The 17,667-nt window shown below is 41.1% G+C and overlaps 1 protein-coding gene across 1 annotated transcript; it reads right to left on the bottom strand.

Annotated features, from left to right (window-relative positions):
- Positions 1-9,723: 9,723 nt before the first annotated feature.
- On the bottom strand, positions 9,724-14,262 carry LOC147438394 (eukaryotic translation initiation factor 3 subunit B-like). Its single transcript, XM_086487694.1, has 11 exons — positions 14,038-14,262; positions 12,712-12,946; positions 12,401-12,547; positions 12,201-12,326; positions 11,987-12,115; positions 11,813-11,896; positions 11,607-11,731; positions 11,336-11,534; positions 10,670-11,202; positions 10,476-10,584; positions 9,724-10,333 (listed from the first exon to the last, which is right to left on the bottom strand). Exons 1-11 carry the CDS (start codon positions 14,184-14,186, stop codon positions 9,986-9,988), a joined length of 2,184 nt encoding a protein of 727 aa, XP_086343820.1. The 5' UTR covers positions 14,187-14,262; the 3' UTR covers positions 9,724-9,985.
- Positions 14,263-17,667: the final 3,405 nt, after the last annotated feature.

Here is a 17,667-nt window from a genome sequence, read left to right as displayed (position 1 = left end):
CTGAGCTTTGATCGCGTATCGACAGAGCTTTGATTTTAGAACTGTGACAGCAAGCACGAATGGGGTCATGTGCAACTGCAAGCGGCCAGCTACATGAGTGTGAGTGCAGGTAATTCGGGCCAGTGTGTGCATCTATTTGGGGTCAAGGCGCAATTCTGTTGCTAGGATAGAACGCAATGGCCATCGGCTTGTGGGCAGGTCGAATGTAGTCTGAGGCAGGAGGCCGTTCTTTGCTCGGTGTTGTCCCTGATGGGTTTGCAAGGGAGAGACGGGCAGGTGGACAGTGGATGTGGCCCACAAGAACAGCAGGGGACACTGACGATCTGCGATGTTTTTTTTTATAAATCAGCGCATAGTCGGTGCAGCAGTCAGAGCCTCGTGTTGGGCCGGCTTATCTCAGAAGACCTTCTCAGGTGGCCTCACGTGCCGAGGTCGATCTTTGCTAACGTAGAGGGAGTTTTCGCAATGCGTAAAAGGGAATCAATGAAGATTCATATAAAGAATTGAAAGTTGAGCGAGTAGGTGTCAGTAGGATAATGGGTAAGTATTCTTAGGTGTCAGTAGGATAATGGGTAAGTATTCTTACTTGGAAAAAGGGGAAAGGTGTACAAATATGTAGAAAAGGAAAAAAAAATAGCCTTGCCTAAGAAGTTGTGGCATTTAGGGTTGGGGGAGCATGTTGGGGCGCTTCGTGCGGCCTGCGAGGTGCATGCGAGCAAGGAGGCCCTTGGATGGCCTGCGGGCAGGGTGGCAGTGGCTATAGTCATGTTGGTGGGATGGACGGCAATCTTCTTATCATCTTATGCATTTGTTACAGCATACCTTTGTATTCAACTATAGGAGGTGGAGATGTAATTGTCGGTCCCATTCGAGTAGGCACTACATATATTGTTCTCTCACTCTTTGCATCATTCCTCGCCGTAGCTTTCACATTTCTCCTGCAAGTCAAATGCATCTAATATGTGTTGAGTATGTAGTGTGGAATGCGTGTGGTGCGGTGCATGCACGAAGGGGACAAGGAGAAGGTGAGAGCACTGTTGTGTGGGTGGAGTTAGCTTCTAAGTGAGAAGATCCTTATTCTTGGTATATGTACAAGAATAAGTTCATGTTCAGTGGGCAGGCATCCATAGCCTAGGCGATCGGGCAAGGCACATAGGCTACTAGCTAAACTACTAGTATGTGCAAGAAAACACGTGAAAGACTCTCTCAACCTACACCCATTGGCTCACTCAGTCAATCTACATGCAGCTGTATCGGCTCTAGTGATAGGCGAGTGTATGTATCCAAGCTAGAGCATGCATGTAAATCACACAGACTACTCTATATGGTCTAGAAAACTCCCCTATGCATCATGCTAGTGTCAGCCACTGTACAATTGACAATCCCTGCTCCAAAGCTCCCACTGCATCTACTAGGTTGAGCCTCGACACTAGTAGGTTGTACATGAGACGTCCGAATGCTAACAAAATCTATGCAAACCTGGTTGTCCTAGCCTCCCCTGTGCTATCTGCATATACTGCATCATCAGGACTACTCATCACATATGGATGTGTCATCATCGACATTGGGATAGCTACGTCCCTCTCACCCATAGGCGGAATTGTGCACCCTGGCATCAACTCATCAACCTCTAGCATGAGCATATCCAAGAACTCCATGTTTGTCATCTGTGCCTATGTCTCTAGGGAGCATATCTGCTCTACCTCTGTCTGCATAGACTCTGACAAGACCTGTTGTGTCTCACTAAAGAACTGCCGCTCTAGCCTAGGTCTGCAAAGTCCATTGGTATGTCACGTCTGAAACAACGGCGTTTAATGTGCCCTGTGTGACCACAATGCCAACATCGCTTATATCGGCAACTACGAGACCGCTGTCTCTCACGAGCCATGACTGTCGACTCTGAACTGTCATTGATGGCTACGAACTGGATGCCAAGAAACCAAATCTATGGTGAGAAATTGTGGGAGAAAATTGACAGAGTCTCCCCTGTAAGATGAGCAAAAAACTCAAGTACAATCTCTACCATAAACCATGCAAAAATGGCAACAAAGTGGGAGATCACTCGACGACTACACAATCATGAAACACATGATCGATAGCATCAAAAAGTGATGCTCATATATGCAAAAAATAGCTCTACAAAAGTTCACAATCTGTAAGCATATCCTTCTCTCTTGCTAATGAGTGTGTGAACACACCCTTCGAGAGAAAATTTAAAAAAATATCAATTTTCCTCTCTGTTTGCTATCTACCGACTCTGTGTGTGTGTGTGTGTGTGTGTGTGTGTGTGTGTGTGTGTGTGTGTGTGTGTGTGTGTGTAGCTATTTTACTTTTATAAATAAACACACCAATGAACAAGACGTTCAAAAGACGACTGGCTATAGATGTCTAGGCAAAGATTAGTACAGAAACAACTCAGTCTTTGATTCATAACTGTATAGCATAATAAGAATGAAGTATCATTCCAAATGAGTTTATACAAAGGTATCAGAACTATCCCAATTGAATCATCAAGTGTTTTCAAAGTGGGATTGCAGCAAGCTAAACCTTTGTAAGCCAAGATAGAGTTCTCACCTGCATCCATATAGTCAAGACAACATATGTGTTAGACTTGGCTACGTATGGCAAGCTTCAAAGAACCTATCAGTTGTTATCCATGTCAAACTTAAAAATTATTAGACTTAGTTCTGCTGCCCTATACAAAGTAATCCTACCATAATTGCTTCATATGTTAAAAAAGTTCTTCTTTTAAAATAGCCTTTTACTGTGAGAGGAAGTCAACTACTCCATATCATCCTATGCAGTTCTTAAGTTTAAACATTGTATGAAAAAAGGCCCAAGTTTAGGTCAGCCTTAGTTAAACCAGTAATCATTTTCTTTTGCAATAGGCTTGCTTACCTATCAGCACCCATTTAAGTACCATAAAGAGATTTTTTTTGGTATCAAAATAGCAGCTGGATTAATCTGCCCAAGAAGTATCAGCCAGAGTCACAAAAAATGGAGCTCATTCTCAATGGTAAAAAATGCCTTCAAGTCATCCTCTAATCAATGTCACATCGAACCATCAATAAGGTATAACACCAAAAGGTCTTTAGATAGATTTTTACTCAAGCATTAGTGAGCAAGCCTGAAGTATTATTATTAAGCCATACTTGGCCAGAAAAATACAACCAGATGTAGTGAACAAACTAAGTATCAAGTAGAAGGTACAAAATATGGCTACAACCAGTTATACTCAAACCAGATCAGTTTAGTAATCACCAGATCAGTAACGAGGCTAGATCAAAATTTTAACCCAATTCTCTTTAAAACCAGATTATGTATACGGTCAAACCATAAAGAAGCCAAACCATACTCCTAGTAAATGGCAGCAAGCCGTTTGTCAGATTTTTTGCATGTCAAGGTCAGTATGACAAAGTCCAGCCAGGTCAGCAAGGAGAAAAAGGTCTAAAAAACAGCCCATAGTAGTATAAGCCAGAGCCAATGATGTACCAGTCAGAACCAGAGCCAGATCCAGCTAACTCCAAACCATACTAAGAAACAGCGAGTTCATGAGAGGAAGAACTAACCAGAGAAAGATCAGGACTAAGCTAGAAATCCAAAAAAAGCCAGCTAGTGAGCAAGCCATAAGTCCAACTCGACCAGAATTATGTCAAAATTAGCCTGAGGACCAAAGCTAATCATAAAAAATTACACCTATTTTGTGTTTGAGCCATAAGTTAGTTAATATTTAACTCATGTTACACCATATAGGCCAGGTGAGCAGAGCTCCCTGAATATAAAAGAAATATTTTCAGAATTTCTTAGTAAAATCACAGCTTCTCAAGCCAGAAAGAAGTAAAACCACTAGCCCAAGGAATTGTGTCTGAATCCCACCTTTATTCCATAGTTTATCAAGGAAAAAATATCATATTGTAGATAAATCATGCTAAAAGGTTTTAAAGCCATACAAAAGCCTTAAAAACCAGAGTGGCTCAACATTAGTTACGTAAGCAAAACCCAATTCATCGAGTACGACCATTCTCCGAGTATTTCAAGCACTATCATAACAAGTAATCATTTAATATGATGATATCCTGGGAAGTAATCTATCAAAGCAAAACAAGCTAGGGCAAAACATTACTATCAGTCAAGAGCTGCTTTATAAGAGCTAACTAGAGTCCTTTCCCAAAAAACCACAATGTAACTCGCTTTCGGATTATGATTCTCCACATAACCCACCAAAATATGAACCATAACATTTCGGCAGCATAACCAGTAATGCCACCAGGCTTTCCGAATTTAAGCCAATGCTTTTTTTAAGAAAACCAAATTATGTATGAAGCCAAACTAGGTAAAAGCCAAACCATGTTTTAATCCTGTTAAACCATAGAGACCATGTGAGCAGAGCTCCCTGGAAAAAATAAGAAATGTTCTCAGATTTTCCATGCTAAGTTTCCATGAATCTCCTCATAACACACCAGAGTATGAACCATCACATAATATTTCAGAGTATCAACCAGTAATCAGTGCAGTCAGACTAGTTTCCCCATATTACCATAATATACCACATTTAGGTAACAACCTGATCAGTAACCATAGAATTGATGCCACTTTTTTGTCAAGCAACAAAAAACTAGAGTGAGTAAGTATGTAAACAATATCAGGCAAGAAGCAAAAAGAAACCATCTGTTGATGTGCAATTAACAGTGCCAAGGTTATCAAACATATGCTTTAGCTAAAGAAAATCCCAAATGTACAGTTCTGCCAAAAAAATTTAAGAGTAGAAATGTTTGATTTAGAGTTTTACTCCAAAACCCTGCAACATCGGATCAGGTATACCTTCTTTTAACATTAGTAAAAGACTAAAAAAGCCAGTGTGGTAGAATGCTCAGTATACATTAATGGCGGTGAATAAAACCTTTGCAGTGAAGCCATCATCACAGCAGCAGTGGATACAGATTATTGTGAGGCCAAGCATCAAATAAACCTACTCGTCCACTCTACACCAAGTCTAAGTGAGGGAGTTCCCCTCACCTTTTATAGTGGAAGCGGTTGCATACGCCGTAGTTATGGAGGTGCCGCCCTCTGCAAGTTCTCCGCTGTGCACAATCCCCTTCGGGATCATGGGCGGGCCCTAGAGCTAGTATGAAAAGGTGCAGCTACAAGCCTTGTATGGCCGCCATCATCATCAAAGAGGGAAGAGGATCAATGGCGACACACATTTCCCGGTAGTTCTTTAAGCCAGGAGGCACGATACAAGGAAAGAGTAAGAACCACAAGCGGTTTTACCTTCCAAGTGTTATTACAAGAGTCTTTTCCCATGGGGAAAGTTCATTAGAGTGACCAAGCTACCCAAAACAGCAAAGTTTTGCTTTAGCCATAGTGTTTTTTCATAGCAAGAGATAGAAGTAATTATTATGTAAAGCCTAAGGTAGACACACATAAGGCAACAACTCAAAACAAGTATGAGTAAAAAGGTTGGATGTCATATTTTGCAGTCAGATACGGTGCTTCAGGACACAATCAGAAGCCCACCCGATGTTATCAAGGTCAGATGCAGTGCCCAAGTGTGTGTGTGTGTGTGTGTGTGTGTGTGTGAGAGAGAGAGAGAGAGAGAGAGAGAGCAACACACACACCCTCAGCTTGCTCTGTTTTCCCGCTATAGCTTTCCCACTCTCTCACTCTCCATTTTGTTGACCATCGTTGCTAAACAAAATTGCTCGATTATGAGCGATGCCCTGATTATTGCTCGTTCTCTGCTCGTCGACTCGTTTTTTGGCCCGAAAATCTAAACTGTGTGTGTGTGTGTGTGTGTGTGTGTGTGTGCGCGCGCGCGCACAACGCCACACACAAAATGCCAAAAGCAGTGCTTGATTGCTCTGCAAATTCCTCCCAATCTTGCAACAAATTTGCTGCTCACTTTGCAGTTGCTCGATATGCTCAATTGCTCATAGTGCTACAATGCCTTGGTGCAACTTGTGTGTGTGTGTGTGTGTGTGTGTGTGTGTGTGTGGTTATTTTACCTAAATAATACAACGTAAATGAACATTTTAGTTCAAAAGACAGTTGGCTTTAGACAAGTGACAATGATTAGTACAAAAATAACTCAGTCTTAGAACTATTTTTGTACATTGCTATCAGAATGAGATCTCATTCTAGGGTAGAAGTACAGTGCTCAATTTAAAGTGTATGTTCCAAGAAATGACAAGCGCTTGGTATGTCAAGGACAGGCATTTGCTTTAAGCCAAAAAAAAATCCAAGAAAGGATAGAGTCCTCCCATTCAAACAAGACAACAGATATGTTAGCCTTGAATGCGCTATACAAGTGTCCACGGACTATACCAATTGTTATCCATGTCCAACTTACAACTTTTTTTACATAAAACATTACGTTCAAAGTGCACATGTAAAAAAATATTTTTAAAGCTTGTAAAAAAGGCCATTAGCCCCTTTGAATTATGGTAGTTATTATATGTATGGCTTTTATATAGGCCAATTTTTAATAGACCTTAAATAGATATTTACATATATATCATTATGATCATAAGGCCACCACCCCTTCTGATCCAAGTGTCTTACTACCAACGTCAGCTCAAAGTTACTTTGTGCCTACTCCTCAACCATACACCATCAAAATTTACATAGCAAGTTTGTCATGCTCTTACTTAATGTGGCAAAATCAGTCAAAACAATTCTTCTAGACTTAATCAAGTGTACGTAGTAACCCTTTACCACCTCCATCCTTAAAAACCATCAGGCAAACCATAGTAGACTTGTCCTTCGCATCAGCTACGACCCTCAAAAAAACATTGTATTATACATCGAACACTTGTATGTTGCTTGGCTTAGGCAAAAGAACTTAGCTAAGCATATCAAGCCAAACAAATTCACTAGATTAGATTGAGTAAGAGGAACCAAAACTCAAAAATAACAAAATTGTACCAACAAGTGTAATGAAGCCATGTCTTATCTAAAGAAACCCATTAAATCCAGTCTCTTCAGTCACGGCATCGTTATCAAAAACCTCCATCATAGTTGCAGTACGACCCAAACCATAGTGCACAATACACGATTCCAAATGCGACACCATTATTACGCTATCAGCCCAACAAAAACCAGGTATCAAATGCCACAGAGGCCCATCGGACCTAGCCCCTTTATATACTTTGATTCCAATATACCCAGCCTGGTGTATCTTGCCCTTTAACGGCATCAGCGGCTAAAACTGCAGCAAATATCCCAAAATAGTGAGCTAGTACATAGAAATACGAGCCAATACTTAGGCGTCATGCGTATTACCATGCTTACCCGTGAAGTGCATGGGTATGACCTACATCAAAAAGATGGACAAATCCCAGTTTTTTCATAGTATATGCCAGCCAACTCCTTGGTGGAGAGATACCTACAGTCGTGCAATCATAAATCACAAAGCATGTGAATCCCAAAAAGCCCTTCTTAATTATGAAGAGCACAGTTTAAACCCCTAAATTCAAAGCATAAACAAAATAAGGTGCAGTAAACCTTAGGTAGTTTAATAAATCTAACAAAAAAATAATCGCACTGTTACTAAATGGGTACTTGTCAAACTATGGTGTATTAACACCCATTATATAGTGCAGGGTAATGAAAAAAACCGAGCCCAACACAATGTACACAAAGCGAGAGCAGAATCTATGCTTGAGAAAACCAAAACATGAGATGTTTCCGGTATGGTACCGATCTGCGAAGGTGCCCCTTGTTCCACCAATTCCATGGTTATACAGCAGACATTTGAGCAGAAGATGCCCTCAAAAAACTCTCTTTCATATACACACACAAAACGTGAAGGACAAGGCTAAGTGCGTAGAGAAACCCTCACCTCATTTAAATAGTGGAGCATATCCGGCTGATAAACTCAGTAGCACCAACAAGGAGGATCCATTCCATGCTTGGCCATTAGTAGGTTAGAATCCCGAGGCTCATACTCCAGGCGGTGGTTGCCATGAGAGCTCCAGTGGGAGAGGGCTAAAGAGCTCAACGCTCGCATGTCTAGCAAAGAGAAGTTTATGAGCGTGAGGCAGGGAGTGGGGCATAATGTGCATAGTAGCCAACAAAGGTTTAAAGATGTAATAAGAATACGCCATGCACCCTATTGGGGGTAGGTAAAAAAAGTAACTTACACGTAGTTTTTACAAGAGGAGGTCAAGCTATCTAATGAAGTCTCACAGAGAATAAGTCAATGCTCTAAGAGGAGGGGGGGATTTTTAATTTTGTCAGAAGGGGTCCTGGACTATTAAGTATACATAGTATTTTATGATGTGTGCCCATTCCAGGGTTCCTTTTTTGGGGGGGAAATCTCCGACTCTGTCAAGTAGTGAAATCTTGTTTGTATGTTGAACTTGTCAAGCGTAGAGCTATCACTGTATCAGTATTCAAATGTGTGTGTGTGTGCGCGCGCGCGCGTGCACACCACCGCACCTACTTGCATTTGATTATCTACAACTACTACCAATTACAAATCTCCAACGTTGTTTTATTCTCGAATGCTTCTACCCAACGCTACAAAGTCTTATTTAGTGGCTTGATTTACTTGCTCATTGCCGTGCAAATGTCTGCTACTCATCGATTCCTTGCTTCCAATACCGATTCCCTGTGTAGTTGTTGAGTGCATAGTGTGGAACGCGTGCACTGCGGTGCGAAAGGGGAAGAGGAGAAGGTGAGAGCACTGATGTGTGGGTGCAGTCAATCTCTAAGTGAGGAGCTCCTTATTCTTGGTATATGTACAAGAATAAGGTCATGGTCAATGGACGGAAGCCCATAGCTTGGGCAATCAGGCAAGGCATAGAGGCCTTTACCCCAATCTATCTCATGTGACCAACATAACCTTTAACCATCTCTCCTTGTTTCTGCTTAAAATTGTAGATTTGACCTACAATATTATGCTTGATCTCAGTCTTAGGAAAGGTAACTACAAACCTCCCACAAGCTTCTGAAGATCTAGTCCACTTCTTGTCCCTTAAGTCTGATGAAACCAAGTTGCTGTATTGTCATCGGTCATTCAAAATCATCATTTTACATATGAGAAATATAACTCTCTCTCAACCCTCAACACATGGTTAGAACTCACCAAATGACGATGAAGATCCCCATTTTCATTGTCCTTTTGAGCCCATTTTTGAAAATCTACCAACTTGAGTCTACTCGTCTTTGATGAAATTTCAAGCTCTGATCCCATCGGTTCCATCCATCCCAAGTCTTGGAATAAAGTGCTACTTTCTCTGGTTCCAAGCTTCAGGGATAAAGTCCCGACTCTCATCCAACCTGGCATTAGATCCCTACTCAATTGTTCAGGCTTCCAAAAGATGACTGAGCCAATTGAGGATCAACTTTCAATTTGTTAGGCATTTAGTGTTTGTCGATTGTTTCCTCTATGTCAACTGAAGAACTTTAACCCCATTGTTGTAACTGTCTCTGATTTTATACCAATGTAGCAGATCTACCTCATCTCGTTCAAAAACATACATGAATTGCTATAATGGAGTGCTTATGGTTTCGCATTTATAGGCCAAAGCTCCTATAGCCTCTTCCAAGGCAAGCAAGCTCACGAAGCCCGTGACAAGCAAAGAGACCATTCAGACACATTTTGATCCTCTTTGAAAGTTACTTAGTACTGGTAACATTACCGAACTTGATTAAGTTCAGCTTAACACTCCTCAAAGAGCTACAATTCACGAGTTCACCAAATAAATTACACTCCGAAGAAGCTGACATCTAAAAACAATGATATTCACAAAAGGTGTCATACTACAAAAAATGGCACAGCTGCAAGCCAGACAGCAGTTATCGTACTGGAAAAAACCCTGTTATCTGCTTACGCATAACTAGCAAAAATTCAAAGCAATCTCAACAGTAAACTAGAACACTATTTTCCGGTACATGGCGAATACAACTTTCAAGATTGTGTCAGACTCTGTTCCGTGCCAGAAATTTACTCTAGCTTCTCAAACCCCAATGGGCCGGAGTTTCAATCCAGCTGTTCAAATCCAAAAGCGACAGGCTCTTCTTCAATGTTGAGGATTTCTTCAATTTCCACCTCTTCAGCTTCACACTCTTCCTCCTCATCACTAGGCTCTCCATCCCGAAGCTCCATCCGCCACTCTCTTTCCTCCTCGTGCAGCCGCTTCCATTCAGCTACACATGCCTTCCAATCATCTTGTACCTTTCTTCTGTTCTCCATATCAGCTGCACTCAACAACAGCGAAGACTCTGCGTCGTCGATTTCATACTTTTTACTGTATTTCTTTAAATTCTTTGCTATTTCGTCCTCTTTTTCAGGAGTGAGTAGAGTCGGTGGCCTTGGGCGCCATAAAAACTGCACATCAAAGGTAAAACCATTGTGAATACAAGGCATGATGAATATGCTCACAGAAAATCAAAGCTCAAGATTAAGCTACATTGCCTCTCACAGTAATTGCTTAGCAGGATAGGTACGCCCTTTACTGCACAACTCTTACCTGGAAAAACCTGTCTCGAGGAAGACGGTATAATAGTTTTCCACTAAAAGACCACATGTTGAATCCATTCTCGATCTGATGCACAGATGTAACAGATGTTGCCACAAATCTGCATCATACAAAATGATCATTACCCCAGGGTAAAGTGGTGCTTCCTCCACATTTCAAACAATAGCCACAAGAAAAAAACTTGCCTTCCTGTAGGATCCCAATCAACATCTGTGGCCATGAAATGATCAGCAGATGCCATGCTCTCAAGTTCGTCCACATTGTAGAACTCAAGCTGGCCATTGTACGCTTTCAATCCAGCCAAAACAATAAACCGCCCAATAGGAGACCAAAACAAGGCATTTGCCTGCTTACCCTTCAAAGTGGTAAGTTTGGTGACTCGGCCGACATTATTTGGACTCTTCATTGAATAAAAGGTAACATCCGGCTTGGGACCGTCTCCATGAATAATCGCAAACCTGTGCCCTTTGGGCTCCCAAGCAAAAGCAACAATTTTATCATTCTTGTTTTCCAATTCCAAAACTTCAATCGGAATATCTCTTTCCTTTATTCGAAAGAGCTCAAAGCCAGTATATGTGCTCTTCTTCGTCTTGGTGTAGCGATCAACCTTGACTGCCAAATAATCACCATTGCTCTGCCAATACATTTTGCAATCACTCACGCTGAACAAATTTTTTTGCCTAAGCTCCTCCCTGCTAGGGATCTGCACTAAACTGACCTGTCAAGAACATACATGTTAAGTTCAAGACAAAGCAACCTCTAAAGAATACTTTATTTCCAGAAGCTGTATCTGGCTCTGCTCTAGCAGACACTCATGTAAAGACAACCCAATCTTGAAAATGATTGCTTACTCTAGCAGGTTGATTTCCACCATTTCCCTCTGGAACAAAACAGGCCAGGATAGAATCCGTAGGGGACCAGCTAAAGTCCATAACATTGTCGACCTTTACTGACTTCTTGTCAAGAAGGCCCATAGTGTCAGTCTCGTAGACACTAATGGCATTCTTGCCAATCCTGGCAAAGTATTTGTCATCCTTGCCTCCAGCCCATCTGACAACAAAAGACTAAAGATTCTTAAACACCTACATTTTGCAGATCAGCTTTAGTACAAAATATCTTTACCTGAAAACTGGCCATGAAACACCTGATACACCCCCTACTCCTCCAGTTGCATAGTCATCCGCACTTCCTTTGAACTCTCTTAATATTTTGCCAGTTCTCACATCAAATACATTCAGAACCACTTTCTGTCCGAGACAAGTATCATACTATCATTAGAGGCAACCTTTAAGATCACTAAGTAGCCCCAAAACTAAACAAAATAACACCTGAGTGTCACGAGGATTGCTAGGTTCATGGCTGCTGTATGTTACAAGAAACCTCTCACTTGGTGAAAAGTCAATCAGCCTAACCTGCGGATAAGGTACATGAAATTATGAGAGGATGTCTTGCACGTACCCCCCCAAAAGAAATGATAGAAAGCATGGCTATCTATGTGATACCTGAGGGTGGATGAAACGCATAATGCGATTGAACGTCGTGGTTCCTCCCCAGACAGCCGCTCCTTGCCTATGAATAGTTGCAAGATACGTTCCAAGAGGAGACCATTGCACAAAACTTTCCGTCCAATACTGAATGAGTAAAATCAAGCTAAGGGGTCAAACAAGCAGAGTAAGACCTCTTTCTTCCAGCCATGAAGGGACATTCAGAACTTACCGAGCGATGGTAAGCAGGTTCTGGCTTCCCTAACCTCTCATTCCAATAAACTTCTGTATCTGAGCCAAACCGCACGACAAACTGATCTCTCCCTTTCTCATCTGTCAGCCAAGTTAGAAGGTTTTCCTGAACATTGAACACCCTTTCATGAGCTTTTGAAGCAAAAATTACCCATAGCAGATAGATAACATCCGACATACCCCAGGTGTGTATGGCTTCACTTCAGGTGCTGTATATTGATCTGGCACTTTCATGTACTTGTCAAAATCATCAAACATGTTTACAGCAAAGATATGGGCTTTATCAAGTTTGTAGTTATCTGCTTGATCTCTAGCAGTTTGAGCCTCCTGCAGGCATAAAGAATCAGGTTTTAAAAACGCTGACTGCAGCAAAAGCCTAGTGGCAGGCTTTGAACACAAATTTCCAATTTGATCTGATGTAAATGACAGAAACTGTTATTACAACCCTGAAACTGTTGAATTATTAGCAGTTCCAGCCTATACATAGGTACCTCGGGAGTATTGTACTCAATAAAGGCATAGCCTTTTGTCTTTTGAGTCTCTTGATCAATGGGCATGATTAAACCATGCTCTCTGATGGTTCCCATCTGACCAAAAATCTTTCGAACGACACTTTCAAGCTTTTCATATTTCTCAGGGGCCACCACTGGTAAACGATCCACAACAATGACATTGCCAAACCCCGACTCGAACTCACTGACCTCCTCTTCTTCCTCGTCATCATCACTGCAAGCATTTAGATAATTGAAGCTCCTCAGATTACAACTCGACAAAATGGTTGAAAAACAATTGAAAACAAGTGATGTGCAGCAAGCAGTCCAAACTAGAAAGCTTAAAAGGTTAATAAGAAACTCAATCTCAGCTCCCATGACTGGCCCTAGGAGATCTTAGAGGGGCAAACATGGTTGTGACACTATCATATGGCCATGCTGTAGATTAGCATTCAAAGTTCAAACATGGTACCATATCTCACGAGCTCATGAAATCATGGACAGCACACCAACAGAGACCACCAATTTTGCTAAAGTTTTAAAATTGAAATTGACAACTGCCATTTGATTCCATGGCATCCAAGAGCAGAACATGTCAAGCATTTATCATCTGACAATTGGCCATTGCAAATTTAGAGTCCCACGTGCTGCAGCTGAGCAGCTACAGACATGGACAATTCTTGTGCAGAGACACTCTCATAGAGTCTCCACCAAAGCTACAGAATTTAGCAAGCTAAGTAACTGAAAAAAATATAATTATTTACTTTCAACTAGAACCAATCTTTCTTCAAGGCAAGCAAATCGGAAATAATTCGGTGTACCATAATTTTACTTGGGCTTTGCACGGCCTTTAACAATAGAAACAAGTGGGTAAAGACGTGCGACACATCCTACATCGGAACCTAGACATATTGTACAAGAATGAGGTCATAATTACATTGTGAAAACGAGACAAGGCAGGTGGTAATAACCAAAGACATATACATGTTTTTACCCACTTACAGATGCTTGCTTGTTTTGAATCAATTTTCAAGTGATGCATCAGTGTAGTGTTTTTGAGATTTCAGACGAGATTGTTCTATTCTTTTTAAATGAAGACCTTACTAGAGCCCAAACCCTGAGCATGTGCACTCACAAATTCCCTCGCCCCATTCCTTGAATTTAGCCCCAGCCGGTCAGCGAGAAAAATTCTAAATCTTCTTGTGATCCACACAAACCAAGCTCGCCTGCTCTCTCTCTCTCTCTCTCTCTCTCTCTCTCTCACTCTCTCAGACACACACACACACACACAAACAAAAGAACGACAGAAATGGAGATGATGAAAACCTTTTAATTCCAAAATCTTCGCCTGGCGGCAGTACAATGTCGTCGAGGTTGATTTTGGAGAAGTCGATGTTAAGTTGCACGTGATCCTCGGTCTCAAGCTCATCCCCCAGTTGGTGAGGCGCCTGCGGAAGCCCGGCGACCTGCGCCATGGCTTGCAAGCTTCGCAGTCTAGGGCAAGTAATCAGAGAGAGTTATGTTTAAACGTAGAAAAACTAGTCTTGCTTGGTTGGCCTTGCCAAAGAAACCTGCCTTTTTGAAGGGTAGGTTATTTTTCTAAAATGCACAATTTTTTGATTAGTTTGAGTAGACATAAAAAATACTCAATACAAAGACAAGAGGTAATACCAGAGAGATAAGCCAGCAAAGGCAATCATGATCATGAATAGGATATACACCAATATCATAGCCACACTACCTCTTGGAGACGTGTGTTAATTAGGAGGAAGCTAATTTTGAAACATGAGAAAGAAGGTCACACTAAGCGGCCAATCAAGTCTCTTTCCAGCTCAGTCTGAAGCTATCCTAAGAAACACCTTGTTATGAGACTGGGCACCCTCCTGTTGTATGTAGTTAGCTACAATTGGGATAGTTGGAGCGCAATGGATAATTATTGTGTTGTCTTTCTGTTTTTTAGTAACGGTGAGTTGATGACTTATAGATTGGAGTTATGGGAGTTGAGGAGAAGGATTCGGCAATAAATAAATTTCTCGGTCATTTTATTATTGCACAGTGTTCTAGATCATTTATCAATAAGCTACTATGGATGCTTTATAAATAGGATAGTGAGAACTCACTCTAAGAGGGTCATGCAATAAGTGATATGCTCTACTCATAACTAAAGTGGACTAAGTGTAAAATTGGGGCCTCCAACTTTTAACACCGACAAGTAATATCAACTATTAAATATCAAACTACACAAGAGGTGCTGCGGAATTTGGGGTTTAGGTCTTTCTTGTGTAGATGCTCTCAAATTTTCCCCTTCCCCTCTCTTATGCTATGTTATGTCGTGTTGTGTACTCCCTAATCAAGTCTACATCTCCTCTCTTACACTCTTGCACTCTTTCATTATCAAGCTGTGTGTGTGTGTGTGCGCGTGCGCGCGCGCGTGCACGCGAACGTGCAGGTTATATGAGATGGCGAGCGAGTATTTTTGAGCAACAAAATAAACGAGCAAGTCTCTTTTGGGATAGTCACTATTAGTCAATCCACGGTCCATAAGGGTTCGACTTGAATATGGCAAATATTGTCCCATACTAATGTCGGTAGAAGCCATCCCTAATGCATGAAATAGGGGAGCTATCTGCCGCATGTAAAGCAAAGGGAGTGGTCCACGTCTATGCACTAGGAACATGATAGAAATGTCGCACTACAAGAAAAGAAACATATACATAAGCACACACAACATTCAAGCTTACATACCATGCAACCATGAATGAAGAGCTCACCTCATATCGCTCCTTAGATCACTCAACATATCCTTAAGGTGCATGATGCAAAACCATCACAAATTAATAAATGACCATTGTTGATACCCCACAAAATCTCTCAAGCCAAACAAGTGTCTCTTGCATACATATGTAACATTAATGATAGAAAATACCCTTCTTCATGAAAAGTTATACATCCAAGAAAAGTTTTATACCTGCAAGAGAGCAACATTAACAGATGATCTCTCTCTTCTTCAAAAGCCTTTCTCAATTGCAAAAATATAATTAATTTTTGAACAAAGTGAAAACATTCAATTAAACATGATAGATTGATTGGTTCATTTTGTATTTTCACAATCTAAAATTAATTTTAAAAAAACAAATAGAATGAGTTTATAATATGGATGACCTGAATCTAGACAAAGACAAAGTGATCTCTTCATGGTCAAATTCATAATAGCATACTATCTAATCATGTAGCTCTGCATCTGCAAAATGAAGTGAAAGAGGTGAAAAAAAGCACTCCCGACGTGTTGTTGATGCTTAGACAGAGATTGAAATCGCTATGTGGTGCGGTGGAATGGTTTCAGCCACCGTCCGAGCATCGATGGCACGTCAAAAGGGGTTTTTTTTCATCCTTTTCACTTGATACAGTGCAGACATAACATTTTCACATAATAATTAAAAATTTTAAAAAGGGAGAATTACCAAAATACCCCTCTAATTTGTGGAGATTCCCAAAATACCCCTCAAAATTTCAAAAATTCCCAAAATACCCTTGTATCTATTTTGGTTGGATTGTTCAAGATTTTCTAATCTTTATTTCTTTTTGACAATTTAGATCCGTTTTTAAGTGCTTAGCATGTAATTTGACGCAAATTACATCGCAAAAAGGCAAATATGTCTGAAATAATGAAGCAATTCATCTCCAAAGCCTACATACCAACTCAAATTCTAGTTTTAACATCTTGTATTGACAATCAATCTTCTTATGAAAAGCTACATTTTTTTCCATCTTTGAAGAAATTTAATCTCACAACCAAGGGTACTTTGGGAATTTTGGAAAATATGAAGGGCATTTTGAAAATTTATGACAAAATATTGGGGGTACTTTGGGAATTTTTTAAGTTTGAGGGGTATTTTGGGAATTTTCGTAAATTAGAGTGGTATTTTTTGGTAATTTTCCCTTAGAAAAAAGAACTAGTTTTTCCTTTCACCCCATTGGTGTTGGTCACTTAGTAGTCTGCTGGCCTATTGCTGCAACCAGTCAGCACCGGTGCGGACTGGTTGCAGTAGAGGACCAGTAGGGTGATATGACACACATTACATCTAGAGGGCGTATGACTGGCAGGGGCCTACGTGTAGGTGACAGTTGCAGCAGTAGACCATGAGGATGTTTTGGCATGTTGCACACTTAAAGGGCGTTCAAAGGTGTACTGCCATGCCTACTTGTAGGCAACAACAAAAACAAAGTACAGACTACAGCTTGCAACGGGGAGGATTGCCAACGCGATTGTGGCGGCAACTTTTGGAGGATGACTGTGGTGATTGCATATGGATGATTGAAAAAAAATATATGATTAGTTTTTAAAATCTCTAGTTTGCAGCAACGATTATTTGCCAAGTGAGAGCTTGTTAGGCAATTTAAAAATATAAATTTTTTCAAAGAATCATTGCATCAATGCATGTTCTAGTGTTGGTCTGCTCCTGCAATCAGTTTGCACCGGCGCGGACTGGTTGCGACAATATACTAGTAGGGTGTTGTGGCAGCACACCCGGACGAGGGTGTTCGATGGTGGGGCGCCAAGTCTGTGTGTAGGCACCGGCGACAACAGAGTAGGAGAAGGGCGCTTGATGGCATCGTGCCATGCCTGCGTGCCATAATTGTGCTTAGTGATGATCAACCCTACTCCCTCAATCATCTCTCTGCCACCTTAACGTTACCTTTGGTGGCACCATATTATATCATAACAACAATAATATGATCTTAGCAAATGTGTGCACTCACTAACCATAATCTATTGTCACCAGTCGTGGTCACAAGCTACAATCGTGCACTTTGTTGTTGCCTTCGCCTACATGTAGGCATGGCGCCCCGCCATTGAACACCCTCCTCCACGTCGCCTAAAGCAATTGATCGAGGCAGTGAGGGCACGTTGGATGTTGATGAGTTCAGGATAGGAAGGCCACTCATCCATGGATT

The sequence above is a fragment of the Adiantum capillus-veneris genome, chromosome 17, assembly GCF_014529385.1.
Source record: "Adiantum capillus-veneris isolate H3 chromosome 17, ASM1452938v2, whole genome shotgun sequence".
Taxonomy (NCBI): Eukaryota; Viridiplantae; Streptophyta; class Polypodiopsida; order Polypodiales; family Pteridaceae; genus Adiantum; species Adiantum capillus-veneris.
Note: the sequence above shows the minus strand (reverse complement) of the source record. Positions and strands in the feature narration are given on the sequence as shown.

Bases quoted from the DNA above. Each gene is read 5' to 3' on its own strand.
- LOC147438394 (XM_086487694.1), bottom strand. From the start codon at position 14,186: ATGGCGCAGGTCGCCGGGCTTCCGCAGGCGCCTCACCAACTGGGGGAT. The intron at 12,116-12,200 runs GTAAGTTCTGAA...TTACTCATTCAG, and splicing joins AACCTGCTTACCATCGCTCG to TATTGGACGGAAAGTTTTGT. The intron at 11,535-11,606 runs GTAAAGATATTT...TTTTGTTGTCAG, and splicing joins GTTTCATGGCCAGTTTTCAG to ATGGGCTGGAGGCAAGGATG.